This window comes from Sceloporus undulatus, chromosome 2 (assembly GCF_019175285.1).
Source record: "Sceloporus undulatus isolate JIND9_A2432 ecotype Alabama chromosome 2, SceUnd_v1.1, whole genome shotgun sequence".
NCBI lineage: Eukaryota > Metazoa > Chordata > Lepidosauria > Squamata > Phrynosomatidae > Sceloporus > Sceloporus undulatus.
Window position 1 is genome coordinate 30,826,052 of NC_056523.1, and position 17,774 is coordinate 30,843,825.

General features: G+C 44.2%; 1 protein-coding gene and 1 long non-coding RNA gene across 7 annotated transcripts in view; one reads left to right on the forward strand and one right to left on the reverse strand.

Annotated features, from left to right (window-relative positions):
• The window catches only part of ADAMTS9 (ADAM metallopeptidase with thrombospondin type 1 motif 9), a 179,550-nt gene extending 166,344 nt beyond the window's left edge, over positions 1–13,206 (reverse strand). For 5 of the 6 annotated variants that reach the window (XR_006101997.1, XM_042449998.1, XM_042449999.1 and 2 more), the window contains exons 1-3: positions 12,632–13,206; positions 10,366–10,793; positions 6,635–6,797 (exon numbers count right to left, since the gene is read on the reverse strand). Coding sequence is in view for 5 of the 6 variants with exons in the window: in XM_042449998.1 (XP_042305932.1) it covers positions 6,635–6,797; positions 10,366–10,793; positions 12,632–12,728 (688 nt within the window). In the remaining variant the exon portion in view is untranslated. Of the gene's footprint in view, positions 1–2,614; positions 2,749–6,634; positions 6,798–10,365; positions 10,794–12,631 lie in introns of those variants that run through there. The other variant, XM_042450001.1, reaches the window with a different exon arrangement.
• The window catches only part of LOC121921649, a 63,460-nt gene continuing 53,848 nt past the window's right edge, over positions 8,163–17,774 (forward strand). Inside the window, exon 1 of the long non-coding RNA XR_006102000.1 lies at positions 8,163–8,317. This is a non-coding gene — a long non-coding RNA (uncharacterized LOC121921649). The remainder of the gene's footprint in view (positions 8,318–17,774) is intronic.

Below are 17,774 nucleotides of genomic sequence, written 5' to 3' on the forward strand. Positions count from 1 at the left end.
GCGGCAGGGCCCCCTTCTCTCCAAAGGGAGCTCTCGGGTTCCCTTTAGAGAGAAGGCTAGTGCCGGTGAGGCTTTGGCCCCCTTCTCTCCAAAGGGGGCCCAAGAGCTCCCTCTGGAGGGAAGGCTAGCACCTGCGGGGCTTCAGCCCCCTTCTCTCCAAAGGGAGCCCAAGAGCTCCCTTTGGAGGGAAGGCTAGTGCCAGCAGGGCTTCAGCCCCCTTCTCTCCAAAGGGAGCTCTCGGGCTCCCTTTAGAGAGAAGGCTAGCGCATGGTGGGTGCTGCACTTGGGGCCTGGTGTGCTGGACTCTGCTGCTCTTGGAGCCCTTTCCGGCTGGGGGCGTGGTAAGGGCTCCAAGCCACGCCTACCGACCAATCTGACGCCGGATAAACCGGAACATCGGATCAACGAAGGTCGGATTAACGAGACTCTACTGTATACTACTTACTCCTCTAGATAGATAACAACCACCAAAGTCAGGCCTCAACTCCACAGCCACTCTGATGCACAAATAGGGTGGTCAGGTGAAGTAAAGAATAGGGCTCCTGTACCTATAACAATTGTGTAGAAGAGGGGATTTCAGCACCTGTTGCTTCTCATGCAAGAAAGACCTGCCAAAATTCTTTCTTCTTCACAACCACTAAAAATACAGGAACCCTGTCCATTTTTTTCACTTGGCAAAACTATGCACAAATGGAGATCACATTCATTTATTTTCTTATATGTAATACATACTCAGCTTTCCTTTTGTTAGGATATGCTTTTAAATTTCCTGACAGAGCATGATGCAGTAATCCTGCAGTCCTTATTGTTCAACATCCTGCCATGCTTGCTGTGTGACATACACAGAACCATGATAATCTTCAGGATGTTGGGACAGAAGGATGGATTAATGAAAAGTAACAAGTGTCTACTAAGCCATGTAGGAGAAGAAAGGAAGAGGAGGAGGAAGTACTAGAACCCACAGTTAGGAAGATCAGGAACGTGACTTCTGCATGCAGCCAGTGTTTATATTTGAGTCATGGGAAACTCAACAAGAACAGCATTTTATTTATTTATTTATTTATCTATTTATTTTGCAACAGCCCAGAAGACAGAAGGATGGATATGTATGCTTCAATTTGGGGAAGAAAATGTTTTCTTTCCCAGCATGTGCTCCCCCCCCCCCCAAAAAAAACCCCCAAAAGTTGGTTTGTGTATTAAACTGCATTTTTACTAACTGTTCTTCATCCCTTTCATGTTGCTCAAAAATTATGAGATGATAGAAAAGTTGGGAGGGTGTCTCCCCTACCCATCTCTCAAAAACAGTTTAAAGCTGTTTGCAGCAGGAACAAGGCACAGCAACTGGTGTGAAAGATTAAACCCCTTTTTAAAAAACCATCATGCCAATACATGCACACTTGGATACTCATAGTGAAGCTGACTAATGTGGAAATGGAAGCACTTTCTGATGCACTGCCACTTCCTGGATTTTTAAAGAAGAATTTCAGTCTTGCATTACAGTTTCTACAGTGTTTTTTCCCAAGTAGCTTTAATCAGTAAAAGACCAAGGAGAAAAATCAGTCTCCAGATCATCTTGTAAACCTTATCTTTAATAATTATTTTATAATAAATATTTTATCTTTAATATGTATTCTTTCTTTAAAATCAATTCAGAAAAGGGCAGGACAATCCATCCCTAGGAAAAAGATGTTCAAAGAAGTAACTTCAAGTGTGAATGTGCAGCTCAAACCATGACAAATCTCCCTTTTGAAGAACTTGAGTAGAAAAAATTGGGTGGAATTATTACTCTTCTATGCTAGTCAAACAACCATCACATTTAAGAAATATTTACTGGATGGTGGTATCTCAGAAATCTTCATTTCTAGTTAAGCTACAATAAACTCTTTTCTGTTATACTGGGCTTAACTATTACTAACAGGGCTTTAAGCTATGTTCTGACTTTGCAATTTTATCCTTTAGCTACTCAATCCTGCTAAATTGTGGTGTGTAAATGATTGCTTGTTCCAGTAATGCCATAAAAGTGAACCCAAGTGTCTCGCTGGAATACAGCTGAGCTTCAAAGTGGCAATGAGATTATTTCTTTTTCTCTGGTTGGTCGGCGGCTGTGACTGATGAAGTCAGCCTTCACAAAAGGACTGCAGCAAGCCAAAGCCCAGTGATGAAGCTGACAATAGCCAGTGCCCCCCACCTCCCCTCCTTTTGGAGCAAGCCACTCACTCAGATAGAAAGGTCAGAGCAGAAGAATATGAACAGAGCAGGATGCTGCCTATGGTGTGCCTCTCATACATCTTCAAGGCAAGGTGTCATCCACACAACAATATACACTTGTATACTCATAGTGAAGTTGAATGTGGATGGAAAAGTCTTTCTAGGGAAGAGAGGCACTCTTACCTTTATCCTGGTGAATGTTCAGTCAAGCAAATAATAAAATGGGCAAACCATCTCTCAGATTAACAAAGAAGACCAAGTAATGATAGACTGTTTAGAAGACAGTATATATTATCTTCTCCAGATGTTGGGACAGGTAGATCAATGAAAGAAGGCAGGGGAAGAAGGGAACATAGCAAGAGCAGCAGGATAACTAAAAAAACTTTTTCAAGGTTCTTCCAACTACCTTCGAATCCATGAGCTTCACATTCCACTGATCCGTTCTTCCAAGGGCTGCTGATGAATTGTGCCAGATCCCATGTTTCTTTCCAACTGTTCTGAGTCTCCTGCATCTGATCTCAAAGAAGGGAGCAGAGACAGCTGGAAGAGAGAAACCAGAGTGGCATAGTCCAGCAGCAACCCTTGGAAGAACAAACAATAAAAGCCTTGTGAGAGGCACCATTCTCTCATGCATTCTTCATTCCTCTACATCACCAAGTAAAATGAAAAAAAAGCTGCTTTTGCTACAACTGTATGGACATAGATTCAGATCCTTCCCCCCCTCCCTTTTATTATTCCTAAAACATATTATTCTGTTATAATCTCAGTGCTACTATCTCCATTCAACACTAATTACTAGGATTACCTCTTTTTCCACCCCACACCATAATTTAACAAATCATGCTGAAAAACACTGTAGCAACTACCATACACCACAGGATGGCAGAGGTAAAAAAGTATCTGTCCATAGGACCAGTTGAATTGATAATGGCAAATGTAGCACTATACAAGATAGATGGGAACAGCTACCCATTTCCTACAGAAATTGGGTAGATGTGTCTTCCCCCACATGTCCATTCACAACAAAGGCAACTGCTCAGTTCATTGGCCCTCAGAGGTATTATTGCATAGTCTCATTGGCTGTGTGCCAACATAATGTTGCCACCTTTCACAGATGGAGAATTCAGGCAATCCTGTCACATAGACCATGTCCAAGGGGTTTTTGTGTTTTGCCAAACTGCTCTGTTGCCAATGAAGCAAATGCCAGCCATGCCTCCCACTAGTCCATATTCAGGCCTGAACTGACATACAGATTAAGGATGCCTTATCCAGAATTCCGAAACCCCAAACACTCCAACAGGGACGTAGCTAGGATTTTAGGAAGGGGGGGGTTCCAGACTAAGTGCCACCATTATAATGGGGCTTGAGTGTGGTGGTGCAGCAGCACGCACCATTCATTTTTCTAATGGAAGGGGGGGTCCGGACCCCAAGAATCCCCCCCCCGGCTACGTCCCTGACTCCAAAATCCAAAACTGTCCACATGGGTGGCTGAGATAGTGATGGTTTGCTTTCTGATGGTTCAGTGCACACATACTTTGTTGCATGTACAAATTAAAATATTGTGTATAAAATTAACTTCAGGCTATGTGTATAAGTTGTACACAAAAAATAAATTGGTGCTCTCTTCAAGCATCTCATTATGCACAGTCACCCCTTCATATCCAGGATGGGGGGGGGAGAGATTTATCCTCTCCCCTATGCCAAAAGCCACAGGAGAATTCAAGTCCCATGGGTTTTAATGCTGGCATGCTGTGCACATGGCTGTAGCAATGCAGCCGCATGCATGCATCACCATTAGGGACAATGGGGTGGGGCCATCTGCAGATGACAAGCCCATGTTTGGGACAGAAGGATTGTATATGCAAATATTTTAAAAACAAATCCAAAATCCAAATATATTTCTGGTAAGAAATGAGACTCAACCAGTTTAAATATAAAGCAGCTCCACATGAGAAGCATCCAGATTGGCCAAGAGCAACCTTTCAGGGAGAGGATCTGTGCATTTTCACTGGTACACATGAAAGGCCACTTTCCATCTTCATCAAAAGCTTGGCCAATGGGAAAGGTAGGAGGCGGCTGTGTGAACAGGGTTAGCCCATGTTGCCTCACCCTATCTCACATTGCTCTAAAATGCACAATAAAGTTCTCTCACTGAGAAAAAACATCTGCCCTAGAATTTTTGGAAGGCTATTAACCCAGTTGGGAAAGGGTTTGGGGGTAGGAAGCGGGGAGAATGATCTACTTTGCTCACTGATGGAACTGCTCATATCACCAGATTTGGGAGTGAGGTGACTTAGGGCTTGTCTACATTGAACAAAACCCCCAGAGGGCCCAGACTCACCCTGTATCTGCTACAATCTGTTTATATTACATACGGCCTGAATTGCAGTGAATTCATCCCTTCTGATTCTTAATTCCCTTTTAAAAACCTTGCAGATTAATCCAGACTATGCAAACTGCCCTGGATTTTCTCAAGGAAATCTGGAATTTTCAGAGTATGGACAGTAGCGATTGGTCTGGATTTGGGTGAGTGGCAAGCACTGCCATCCTTAAAGGGCCAATGTTGCCTGCCACCAGCTCCTAAACTGAGCCCTGCCGCTGGTGAGGAAAGGAAAAAGTCTTCTTTCCTAGTGCTCTGAATCCTCCCTTGCCATGACTTTCCCAGGCAAGCACCCTTCCAGCAGAGCCCTGCTGTTGACACACCACTTGCCTGGCATCAATATAAGGTAACCAGCCACGTAATCAATTAAAAAGGGGTTCCTTTATCTGCTCCTCATTGATCATATGGCTGGGTGTCCACCACAAGGGACATTGGCACGCAGGACAGACCAACCGAAAAGGGCAGCCTGCCGGCAGCCTAATTTTCTCCAGAGGGAACCTGCAGCCACCAAACTGTGTGGCTTCTCTCTGCAGGACAAAGAACTAAAAAAAAAGGTTTCTTTTTGTGCTGAATGTGTGATGTAATGAGTGCACCACTGATGCACTTGTTATGTAAGCGCCATGGCGGCGCCCATATATATGGGCCGCCACCATTGTTATGGCACCATGCCATGTTAGGGTTAGGGACCATGTGGTCCCTAACCTTAAAATCGGCACCAGCATGGCACTTTTGTGTGGTCTGTACCGTGCCATTGCTTTCCAGTCTTTTCTGCCAGGGAGCTGCTTTTGTGACAAGCAACACAGTGACGGTGGTGGTTGCCCCAAGGAGGAGGGCACCAGTGCTGATGCATGGCCAGCCTGGCTGTCCATCTGGACAGCAAGGCAGATTCACTTTGCTGTCATGCCAGTGCAGACTGTGTTTATGCAATGGATCCAAGGCAGCTCCAGTGCAAAATACTCCAGGTTTTACCCAGATCTTTTCAGCTGGTGTAGGCATGTCCTTAATCTTCTCCCTACAGCTTGCCACACAGCAGTTGTGGGACCTTCTAAGTCAGTTTTTCCCAAACTTCAGTCCTCAGTCCTCTAGGTGTTTTGGACTTTGGTTGTGTACAGACTAGCACTTTGTGCCAGCCTGTGTGAGGGCCACAGCTCAGCATCTGTACGCTGGATGCTGTGACCACCCCCATAGCATCATGATGCCACGTTCCTTTCTAGATTGCATCATGGCACAACCCTGGCACTACATCTACATAATGCAGCACCAAAAGAGTGTCACAAAGCCCCGCCACCATGGCTAACCTTTAGAGAGCGCAAAAAGGAACCACTTTTTGCAGCTCCTTCTTGAGCTCTCCAGAGGCCGGATCAGTGTCACAGCATGCAGTGGATGCCACCCATCTATACAGTCCCTTAGACTCCCAAAAGCCCTAGCCAGTTTGGCTAGCAAACAGGAATTCTGGGAGCTGAAGTCCAAAAATCTGAAGGACCAAAGTTTGAATACCACCATTCTAGATTTTAGAGAGTGTTGGAAGTGGCAATTGGGTGGTGGTGATGATGAGGGCCCAGGACATGTGCTGTTTCCCAAGCAGAAGTCTGCTTCTAGGGCACTGTATTTTGCTCCAAAAAAATATTGATGACAAAGAACCACATAGTTCTAGGATGGAGGTTGAGATGAGGATCACACAATATTGTATTCCTGTACTCAAGGGCAAAAAAGGGCAAATTCCTCCACACAAGCAGAGTGGAACTAAAGGAATATTCCAACACAAGTGATGAAAGGTGGAGATGAAAGTGTCTGAGCTCTGCTTTAGGGTAATCAATAATGTCTAATGTCAAAGCCCAAAACCATCTCAGTTGCACAGTGGTATCAGCTTTTAAATTCTGGGAAGCACTTGCTAGAATAAGTAAAATAAGAAACAGCACACTTAATTGTTACTTCACCTCAGATGTGGGTTTCCAAACCCTATGGCCTCTCAAACATATTTTAAATAGTTATTTTGCTTCTCACACATCCAGACCAAAGGCCTGGAAAAATCCAAATCTGAAGTACCTGAAGTGTCACAAGTTTGCTTGTCTTCTGGCGGGAATGTTGGAGGTACACTGCGTCTGTAGACTACATGTGGTTTTTTGTGCTCCTCTTCGTACTTTTGCTGGTCAGGTGATATGAGCGGCTCTATGAAATACTCTCCATCATGAGACCTGAATGTGCCTAGCTGAGAAGGAATGAGAGGAACATTGTTAAATCTTTAGTGAAGCTACAGTATTCTACAGACAGAAGAGAGATGTTACAGAAGACTCAGAGATCAAGTCCTAATTTATGGACGAGAACGCAAAATCCACACAAAAGGATGTGCCTGCACTACAGGGCTATTTGTTGAATTTTGTAGTTTTGATACATAAAAAGTTTGCTCTGCACCTTTTTCTTTGGCCACTTACTCTATCTAAGAAAACTTCATCCCTTATACTGTAGTGCAGAAGTGGGAATCATGCAACTCCCCAGATGTTGTCAGGTTGCAACTCCCAGCATCCCTGACCATGGGGTATGCTGACTAGGGCAGATAGGAAGTGCAGTCCAACAACATCAAGAGAGCTATATGAGTTTGTATATTATGCTATATCTTTTTTAAAAACTTCTGATTTTGCCTCTGCATACTGCATAAAATGACTTTAAAGCTTCTTGGATAGTATGAGGAAGCAAGTTATCACGTGGATATTTGTCTGCCATGACTGTCTGAATTCATTATGGATTTTTCCAAACCAAATAAAAACAGAACATCTCTTCAAGAGCTGTGCAAGCTCTTCAGTTACTGGACCAAAAGAATGCAATCAACATAACAAGCAATAAAGGGGGAATTCACAGGTGCTCTGCTTTTATTTTTTCCATAGCCAGTTTCATCCATAAATAATATCTGAAATTATTTAGAACCAGATATACCCAGAGGTGGGGGGGCAGTAATGATTACCACAATAACTATGAACAGACAGAAAGATCAATATGTCAATATGGCCTTGCTGAAGCAGAAATTCTCTCTTCATAAGATGCATGCTCCTCTCCAGAAAACAACTCTGCATCTCACAAATAAAGGCTCGGGAACTACAAAGACTAGCTCCAAAGAGATTGCAAAACTGCTATTTCTAAAGGCACTTGCTCCTCCTGAGCACACACCCTCTTATGGAAACTTTCACATACAAACCCGGTCCTCTTTCTTCTTGCCCTTTCCCATCTCTATCCTTTCCTAGAGTAAGACCTTTTTTTGGGGGGGGGGGGACGTTTCTTCTACTTTCTGCCTTAAGCCTCCAGCAGCTAAAGGACTGGAGAGTTCTTGAACTCCCTTAAGGTCGATCTCAGTAAGAAGGCAAAATGCCTAAGTTGGGGCAAGGCTTCCTCCATTCAGAAGTGGGTGTGAATACTTCTTCCCCTCTTTCTTGTGATGGAATAACATATTACCCTACCACCCCACCCCTCTGCTTTCCTCTACTGAACCTTGGGTGGGTATCAATCCTCCCTCCTCCTCCTCTGCCTCCACCCACCAAACATCTGAACATCACAACAACAACAAGCACAGAGGGTTACTATAGCTGCTGCGCAACAGCACCTTGGAGGAAGATAAGATGGTTTTGAGGGTGGTGGGAAAAATAGGTTTTCTGTCACTGCACTCCTTTTCCTTTTGCTGTGGTACCATTAGGGCACAACCACTGGGAACCCCAACAACAGCTCGGTTCTGCCTGGCTGGTAAGTACTGGCTAAATTTAGCTGTCTGTATCTCTGCCTCTGGAATAGAAGGGATCATTAGGGGGAAAGGGATTCTTCATTTCCTCTTTTAGTTCCAATTGCAGAAGCGATCTGGCACATGCAAGACAAAATGCAAAACTGCACATCCTTGTCTCCTGTGTCACTCAGTCAGTTTAGAAAGGTTTGAGCTCTCCCCAAAGTTCTTCAAGCTGTAAAGTGACAATCCAACAGAAGTTCAGTAGCTTTCAGTACTCTGGTACTTTGAAGGGTTTCCCCAAACAAAGGGTGGGATTGAAATAACATTTTCTCTTCACCATCTTAGAGCCAGCATAGTGTGTTTGGGTGTTGGACTAGGACAGCAGTTCCCAAACTTTGTTCCTCAAGCTGGATTTCAGCTTCTAGAAGCCCCAGCCAGCTTGGCCAACAGTCAAGAATTTTGGCCTAAACACATGGAAGGGCAGAGTTTGGGGACTGCTAGATACCAGGGTTCGAATCTCCACTCAGCTATGGAAACCCACTTGGGGTGACCTTGAACAAGTCACAGTCTCAAAGCCTCAGAAGAAGGCAATGACTAATTCCCCTGAACAAATCCTGCCAAGAAAACCACATGATTGGTTTGTTTTAGGGTTGCCCTAAATCGGAAATGATTAGAAGGCACACAACAATAGCAACAAATCTCCATCTAGCCTATCACTAGGAGTGGGGAGGGGTTGGTTCTTTGCAAATAAGGATTGAGTAGCCTGAGAGTGCCACACATTAAAAAAAAAACCCTGAAGGGTCGACATGGGCGTGAAAGTCCACTTAGGATAGCTGCAGAGTTGAGTGTCAGCAAGGGCAAGAAGAGAGTCCCTTCTCCAAAGCCAACTTTCCATCCCCAGAGGGAACGAAGGGGAAGCAAAGCAACAGGATGGTTTTGTTTGATTCCCTCCACCTTAAATGGCTCTCATGCTTCAAAGCATCACCCTTGTTTGGGGTTCTGTCTGAAAATCCTCCTCCCCAATCTACCCACCTCCCCCTCTCCTCCAAAAAGCTGCCTGGGGTAACCCCACCTCCTTGCTTCCCTTCCCACTGAAAAGCCAGCCTCATATCACAGCACCCCTGGGTCACTGGGGCTGTCTGAAGAAAAAAGTACCTGCCTCTAATGATCTTTGGAGGAAAATGCCCAAATGTGTTAATTACTCCCTGGTCTTCCCCCCCTTCCTTCTCCTTCCCCATCCATCAAAGCGAGCCCTCCTTCAAAGCCGAGCCTTTGCTTCTTGATCTATTGCTTTTGCCATGGACTTCAATTATGATCCCTTAACTTTGGTTGTGAAGGAGACAGGAGATGTTTATGTTCACTTTGAAAACTTTCTAACAAGATCAGAGAGGGCTGAACAAGATAGGCAGCTCTGATGGCCACCAGTACAAAATAACTTTATACATATATGCGTGTATCTTTATATGTATAAATATATATTAATTCTTACAATCATACATGAACTGTAGAAAGATAACAATGTGTACAACAAATTAACTTTAAGAGGGAGAATTGTCTGGTTTTCAAACCTTACCAGCCAGCATGAGTGCTTGCGTGTTAACCTAGAACTTTGGAGAGCAGGGTACAGATCCTGGCTTGGCCACGTAAACCCATTGGGCAAGTCACACTCTCTCAGCCTCAGAGGATGACAATGGCAAACCCCATCTGAAGAAACTTGGCAAGAAAACCTCATGATAGAGTTGCCTTAGGATCACCATAAACCAGAAAGGCCTTGAAGGCACACAAGAAGAAGAATAAACCTTCAATATGCTCCCCCATCTCCCCCACCCCCAGGATAAAGAAAGCCATAGCAAACTATGACAAGGATGTTTGAGTCATGTGATTCCAGACATCCCAAGGAGGTTCAACTTCAAAAGTTGAGGATTTAAAAAAAAAGAAAGAAAAGAAAGAAAGAAAGAAAGAAAGATAGATAGATAGATAGATAGATAGATAGATAGATAGATAGATAGATAGATATTTCTCTATAGAAGCAAAAACCTGAATCCAGTGAAGAGTAAAGACAAGCACTTACCATCCCGGAACAGAGGCTGATGACTGCCATGTGTTGGGGATCCGTATTGACATGTCCTTTATAAAAACAGTGCTTGACATCGCTTTGCTCCTTAGTGTAGAAGTTTGTTTGGTTAGCCTCCTGCTCGCCAAGGAAACTGACAGTGAAAAGAGGGGCAATAAATCCCGAGTGGGCTGTAAGGTTGAAAAAGAAGTGCTGCCCAAAGGCTGTGAGTTTGTAGTGTGCTTGGGTGGTAGGAGAAAAAGAGGAGGAGGAGGAGGAGGAAGAGGTGGAGGAGGAGGTAGAATCCAGGCCCCAGGGCTCAATGTCCAAAGGAAGGCTCCGCTTCTTCCTTGGAAAGTGGACTGTGGTAGGGAAGGGCTCTCCAAACTCATTCACCCGTGTCGGTGTCACTATCTCGTACTCCTTCAGGGTCTCCAGCAGCTGAGCTGTTGAGAGTTAACACACATCCCCATGAATAGATACACGTGGGTGCAAGTGGGCAGACTATAATTTGAGATTAGTTCATTCTGGGAGACAACTGCCAAGCAAAGGAACCAACCCTGGCCATCCCTCCAACAATCTTGTCACCTTAGTGAAGAGCTTGAGAAAGATCCCAACTCTTTTTAATAGTAACACAGCAGCATAGACTGGGTGATCTTTCTCCAGGGTGCTGCTCATCTGTCTCCCTTCCCTTGAAACATGCTTATAAGTGGGCTGCTTTGGATGCAGCCATCCAAATGGGAAAGCTGACCGTAGAGCAAGCAGCGCAGAAACAGCTTGCAAGGAATGGAGAATAACTTTGGAGCTCTTATGTAACATCGGTACACACTGTGCACCCAGCAGTAACTGCAGCACAGAAGTCAAACTCGGGAAGGGATTGCAAATACAGTTTGGCAATCTTTACAGTAACATATTACTCAGGTAATAGAAGTCAAAGACAGAACCCGGTTAGTCTGGAAAATCAGTATGCAAAGCAATCTCTAAGGTGCCGCAAGATCCCTTTGCATACTCAGGGAATGAAGTCACTAGGGGAATAAAACTTCTCTCCTAGAAAGTTTTAATGTCCTCAGACAAGCCCTGGACCACATTAAATAGCATCTCAACCCTTCTAATAACTCTACTGAAAGATTTCTTTTTCTCCCAGGGGTTTGCATGTGGCTATATTGCTATATTATGGGAGCCAGCATGGTACTGTATCAGTGGTTTGAGTGTTGGAATAGGACTCTGGGAGGCCAGGATTCCAATCCTGGCTCAGCCATGGAAACCCATGGGGTGACTTTGGGCAAGTCACACTCTCTCAGCCTCAGAGGATGGCAATGGCAAAGCCCCTCTGAAGAAACTTGCCAAGAAAAAACTCTGTTAGTGTCACCACAAGGTGGAAAAAACCTGATGGCAAACAACAACAAGATTGCTAATACTTTTAAACTATGCCTCCTTCCCTACATGTGCTGTTAATTGTTTTTTGTTTTTAAATCGAGGGATAATTTGCTGGCTCAAGGAGAAGCAGGCCAGGTCCTGCAGAGGCATCCCAACCCATGGCCCAAGTCTGGGACAAGTTGGGCAAAGCAATGCCAAACTTAGAAAACCATCATCATCATCATCAACATCATCATCATCATCATCATCATCAATCCCTCCTGGGCTCTGACTGTGCCTAGGCTCTCACCTGGCCCTGGAAGGCAAACTTTTTCCATTCCTTCCCACTTGTCTCCTTCAAAGGAGGGAAGAAGGGAAGAAAAAAGGAAGGGAGAATCTGGGCAAAGCAATACCAAACTTTGATAATAATAATAACAATATTAATAATCAGCATCTCTCCTTCTTGGCCTCTGGCTGCACCCAGGCTTTTCCCTGGCCCTGGAGGGCAAACCTTTTCTCTCTCTTGCCAGTTGCTGGGAGAAAAAGAAAAGACAAGGGGCAAAGCCATGCCAAACTTCGAAGAGATAATAATAACAACAACAAAAATAACAGCAATAAAAACAATCAATCCACCTCCTCCTCCATCCACTCCTTGGGCCCCCCTTGCCCTTGCCTCTCCTAGCCCTGGAGGGCGAAGCTTTTCTATCCCTTGCCAAGCTGCCTCCTTCAAAAGAGGGAGGGAAGGAAGGAAGGAAGGGAAGGAGGAAGCCTTTATACAATACACTCCTGTTAGGTTTTAATTCTTTTGAATTTGACTGAGATTTAAAATAAAAATAAAAACCCCGGCTGTGATCCGCCTGGGGTCCCTGCTGGGGGCAAGGCGGCGTAGAGGAGAGAGGCTGTCTGTCTGGGCTGGGCTGGGGCTTACCTGGCCTGGCCCGGCTGCTGTCCTGCCCGGAGTGGCCCAGGAGGCCGAAGAGGCTGCCCAGGGCCATCGTCATCCTCGCCCCTAAGGCCAGCTGCATGGTGCTTCCAAGGGAGAAGAAGGAGGACGAAGAGTCAAGCAAGAGGGAGCCTGCCTGCCTTCCTGCCTGCCTTCCCTTGGGCTTTCCTTTGGCCTTTCCTTTTTTTGGCCCGGAGGGTGGGGAGGGGGTCAGAGCCCCAACTTCAGCCAGCGGTGCCTTCCCTCCTCCTCCTTCCTTCCTCCTCCCACTCTTCCTCCCCCTCCTCCTCCTCCTCCTCTGGGCTTCACTTCGAGGCCCCGTGAGGATCCCTCTCCTCCCCGGCGCTTGTAGCGGGTTCGGCCCCAGCTGTCCGCTCGGGAGAAGGGATCGGGAGGGAGAGGAGCACCGGGGCTGAGGCCAGCATCCTTGCCACCGGGAGCCCCCTTCTTTGGGGGGAGAGAGGGGAGGGGAGTGGGTCAGCCTCCCTCTTCCTTTCTCTCCCTCTCTCTCTCCCTCTCTCTTTCTTTCTCTCTTGCCCTCCGGACTCCCCAGCTCTCTGGCTTTTAGGATCCCGGAGGAGGGGCAGAGGAGGAGGAGGAGAGGAGCAAAGGCCACCCAGAGCCCGCCTTCGGAAGGAGGGGAGAAAGAAAGAAAGAAAGAAAGAAAGAAAGAAAGAAAGAAATCAAGGATGGAAGGAAGGAGCCCCTAGAGCGCTCCTGGCTGGGTTTGAGGAAGAGACATGATCCCCTTTCCTTGCCCCACTGAAGATTTTTCTTAGAGTTGGAGAATATCCCCAAAGGTCATCCAGTCCAACCCCATTCTGCCATGCAGGAAATCACACTCAAAGCATCCCTGACAGATGGCCATCCAGCCTCTGCTTAAAGGCCTCCAAAGAAGGAGACTCCACTACACTCTGAGGAAAGAGTGTGTTCTTATTTAATTTCATCAACTTTTTAAAAAGATCAATAAATAATGGGAAACATCACTTTGCATATGAATACATAAAGCCATGGCCAGGGATTCAACTGGATTGCCCTTGTAGTCTCTTCCATCTCTGATTCTATGATTCAAGGCTCAAGTCTAGGGAAGTTCCTGCTACCAACTTCTTTCTTTCAGTCAGTCTCAAAAGTGCTCCCAAGATCTCTCTACAGACTAATGTCACAGACTAACATGGCTACCAGGTCTTTGAAGTCTAACCCAACCATAAAGATGCTTAGACCTCCTCCATTCAAAGCTTGCCTGTTGCTTCCAAGACATCTATTACCAACTTACCATAGAGCTGGAGATTCCATTCATTGTGGGTACATTGAACTGAATTTGCTCATGCTACAGACCAACAGGACTAGGGAGTTTATCACACAGGAGGAAATTAGGAGTTTAAACAGTAATTAATTGTCCCCTGTGTGATAAACTCCTAGGTCTTTGCATTTCAATGTGGGGCTACAAAGACTCCTGTCTGGAAAGGGGCCAGCCACTAACTAGTACAGACCCAAGTGCGAAAGTATGGTTGGTGGGAACAATGAGAAAAGTGCACCAGACTGCTATTATAGATGATGTTGTGGTTGTTGTTGTTGGGTGCCTTCAAGGCCTTTCCAATTTATGGCGACCCTATATCGTGGCAGGTTTCCTTTGAGGCTGAGAGAGTGTAACTTCACTCAGGGTCACCCTGTAGATGTCCACGGCCGAGCCTGGGATTCGAACCCTCATCTCCCAGAGTCCTAGTCCAATGTTCAAACCACCACACCAGGCTGTAGTGATTTATATTACTTAACATGCAATTGTTTGGAGCTTGAGTCCAAACGTTGGATTGCCTATACATCACACATGTAATAGAAGGAGTGGCTTCACTCAAGCTCCAAATTATTGCATTAGATATGTTTTATTGTCCTTGTGTGCCTTCAAATCGTTTCTGACTTATGGCGACCCTAAGGCAACATACATGTTATTATGTTCATACATGCTATTGATATCTATGTGTTGGTTTCCTGTCACTTTCAGGCTAGCCACATACTTCTAATATATGGGTTACTTACATATAATTGTTTGGCTCTTGGGAGTGTGACTTGGGTCCCTTCATGGAGAAAAGTGTCACACAAATGAAATTAAACAAATAAATGCTAGTTAATAAAGCCACTGACCTTTGTCATATGTATGTGGTTGTTTCCCTCTGTTTTCTCATAAGCCTTCTAAACATGTTATTTATATACCTGTGATTGTTTCCTGTTGTACTAGTTGGTTACTGCATATGTTGTATTGTCCAATCTATAATATCTTTATTCATGTCAATATATCATTTTTGATTTCTTTGCTTACCTCTGCAATCTTTTGCAATTGTTACCATTTTATACTCCAGCTCCCCCTTTCTTCTATTTCCCCTACAAAGTAGTGCAAGATATAGTCAAATCCACCTACCAAAAAGTGGCCTCTCTGTTTGTGTGGGTTGTGGTGGTGTCATCTTTTTGTGCCCTTCACCTTTGCCCTCGCTTTTTCCTAAACTCAAAATGGCCTGTTCCAACTTCAGTGTAATTTGTTGTTCTTCTCAATGAGAAGCACTTTTCAGCGCCTTTGGGGGGTTGGTCAGGCAGCAGTCGGCCAAGTTTGCACCCGTTTAGCCAGATTAAGAGTTAATCTGGAAGGATCCAGCCCTTTTCTTCATAGTTTATGGAGTGTGGAAACTTTTTTGTTGTTGATCTGGGGGTTGCCTACAAGGCAAAGAGAATGGTGTTGTGGGGATGGGAACTCTTACATTTACACAGATTACATTGTTGTACGTTTTACTCAGGTTGGGGCAAGGAGAACAGCAAAGATGAAATAGTGCTTTATTCCCACATCAGTGAGAGATCCTTTTTGGACAAGCAGGTGAGCCTTCTTGCAGAATGGAGGTTCCTTCCTTTACTCTTAATCTAGGCTACGGAAAGGTAAACCATATTGTTGCTCCAATAACATCCAAACAATGATACCTTTATTGGAACAACCAAAATGCACAGTCTTCCTCCATTATACATTCTCTCCGGATTTTGTCCATTTACCATATGTTTACATACACTTAATCATATTCATTCAAAAGTCACTCATTACCACGCCAACAACCTTGGTTAGTTTCCGCAGATCAATTCCCCCCCCCCCCATTCTATCATCCTTGTTGATAAATTAGTCTGAAAATATATACCATGAAGTATCTATTTTGCGCATATATATATATATATATATATCTGTGAATTTACCTATGTATATATTTAAGTTCACTTTCAGACGTTGTTTAATTCTTTCCAGCGTAATACCATGTCTGCTTACATTTCACATCACTTCATCAAGTTTTTAAGTCCAAAACATAACTCTCTCACCATATTTAAGCACTTTTTCCTGTTTCTAAATATTTATGTTTGTTTGTTTGTTTTTCATTATTTAAAAAATTATTAAACATATTAAAAAATCATAACAATCATACCAACACACAAACATCTAAAATTCCTAATACATAACCTAATCTATTTTAACATAACATGCCAAATTTACAATCTGCAATTTGCAAACATCTCTCTCTTATATTCTACCATCTTCTTTCTTTCTTTCTTTCTTTCCTTCTTTCTTCTTTCTTTTATCCATTTCCTCTTTCTCTCTTTTATCCTCTACAATTCTGTTGCTTTCTTACTTTGTCTTCCTACACCATTACCTTCATTCCTTCTTATCTTCCTTTTCTGTGTGTTTTTCTGTATGTTTTCTTTTTCTGTATGTTTCTGTATGTTCTTATTTTCTGTATGTTTGTTTTGTAAGGATCTTGGAAGTTTATCAATTTCTAATAAATCTAATAATTTAACCAGACAATCTTCTATCAATGTTATTTTCTCCTATTTCTACTCTCTTGCAATAAGCATTCTCACAGCAGAAATCATCTAAAATAATACTCTGCCATATTTCCCCCCCAATTTTAATTATTTCTGCAGCAGGGGTGGGAAATGTATTGCCCTCCAGATAAGTGCTGTTCAGAGTGGTGGTCCCTGGACCAGGGCAGATCACTGAGCCATTGGTAGCAGTCCTTGCTGACTTCCCAGGAAACAAACAATTGTAACAAATAGGTAAAAATATGGTTTGGGTCCCTGGGGTGAGCAATTGCCTGTCCCCCAGATTGGACAGGTTAGGAAGAATTTTTTTTATATGTTGTTGGACTGCAACTCCAGCATCTCTACCACAGCCAATGGCAAGGCATACTGTGAGTTGCAGTCCATTAAAATCTGGAGGATCACACCATTACAGCATGTTTTTTCCCATCACTATTTAGTCATTACTTTCAGTGTATTGTTTATTCATTGCAATTATAATGGCAGCAAGTTATCTTTTGGGCCTTGTACCAAATTATTTTTTAAACTAATGTGTTGAACTCTTGAGAATACACCCATGCAATGTGGAATTATAGGGGATGAACTTCTGCTTGAGCACATTTTCAAATTGTAGAGCTCTTCTTTTTGAACCCAACAGTGTCACATTATATTTAAAAAGTTACAACTATTGAGCATAATCAACTAATAATCCACCTTCAGTTTCCTGAGGCCACTGCAGGATTAGATGTCCCATACACTTTGGCTAGGGTCTATTTGTATTTCCCATCCTTCACTTGCTACATTTACTGAGTGCCTGAAAACAGCTAAACTTCAATACTGTAGATGAATCACATTTATTTCAGCAGGAGAACTGCAGTCCAATTCTGCTCATGGTTCCTCAAAAAGAAACCCAATTGATCTAAATGCAACTTGCTTCTGGGTTAACACATTGGGTTGGAGTCACTGGTCTCGCTATCGCTGGTGTCACACACTGCAGTAACTTATGGTGTCACCTCCCCCCATTGATCTTTCCCATAATATACCCATACAGAATCCTTAATAATGTTTTTGTACTAATTTACTCATAAATCATAATTCCCATATACAGTGCAACTTTTTTTACGTGGGGGGTTCCATTCCGCCCCCCCCCCCGCGTAAAAAAAGTGGATGCTCAAGCCCCATTGAAGTAATGGGGCTAGTGCATGTGGCGGCGGCGTGGCGGCGTGCATGCATGCCTCGGGTGCGTGCCTCATTCAGCTAAATGGGACACGCTGCCCCTTGTGCCCTGTGCACTCCCTCGCGGCTCCCT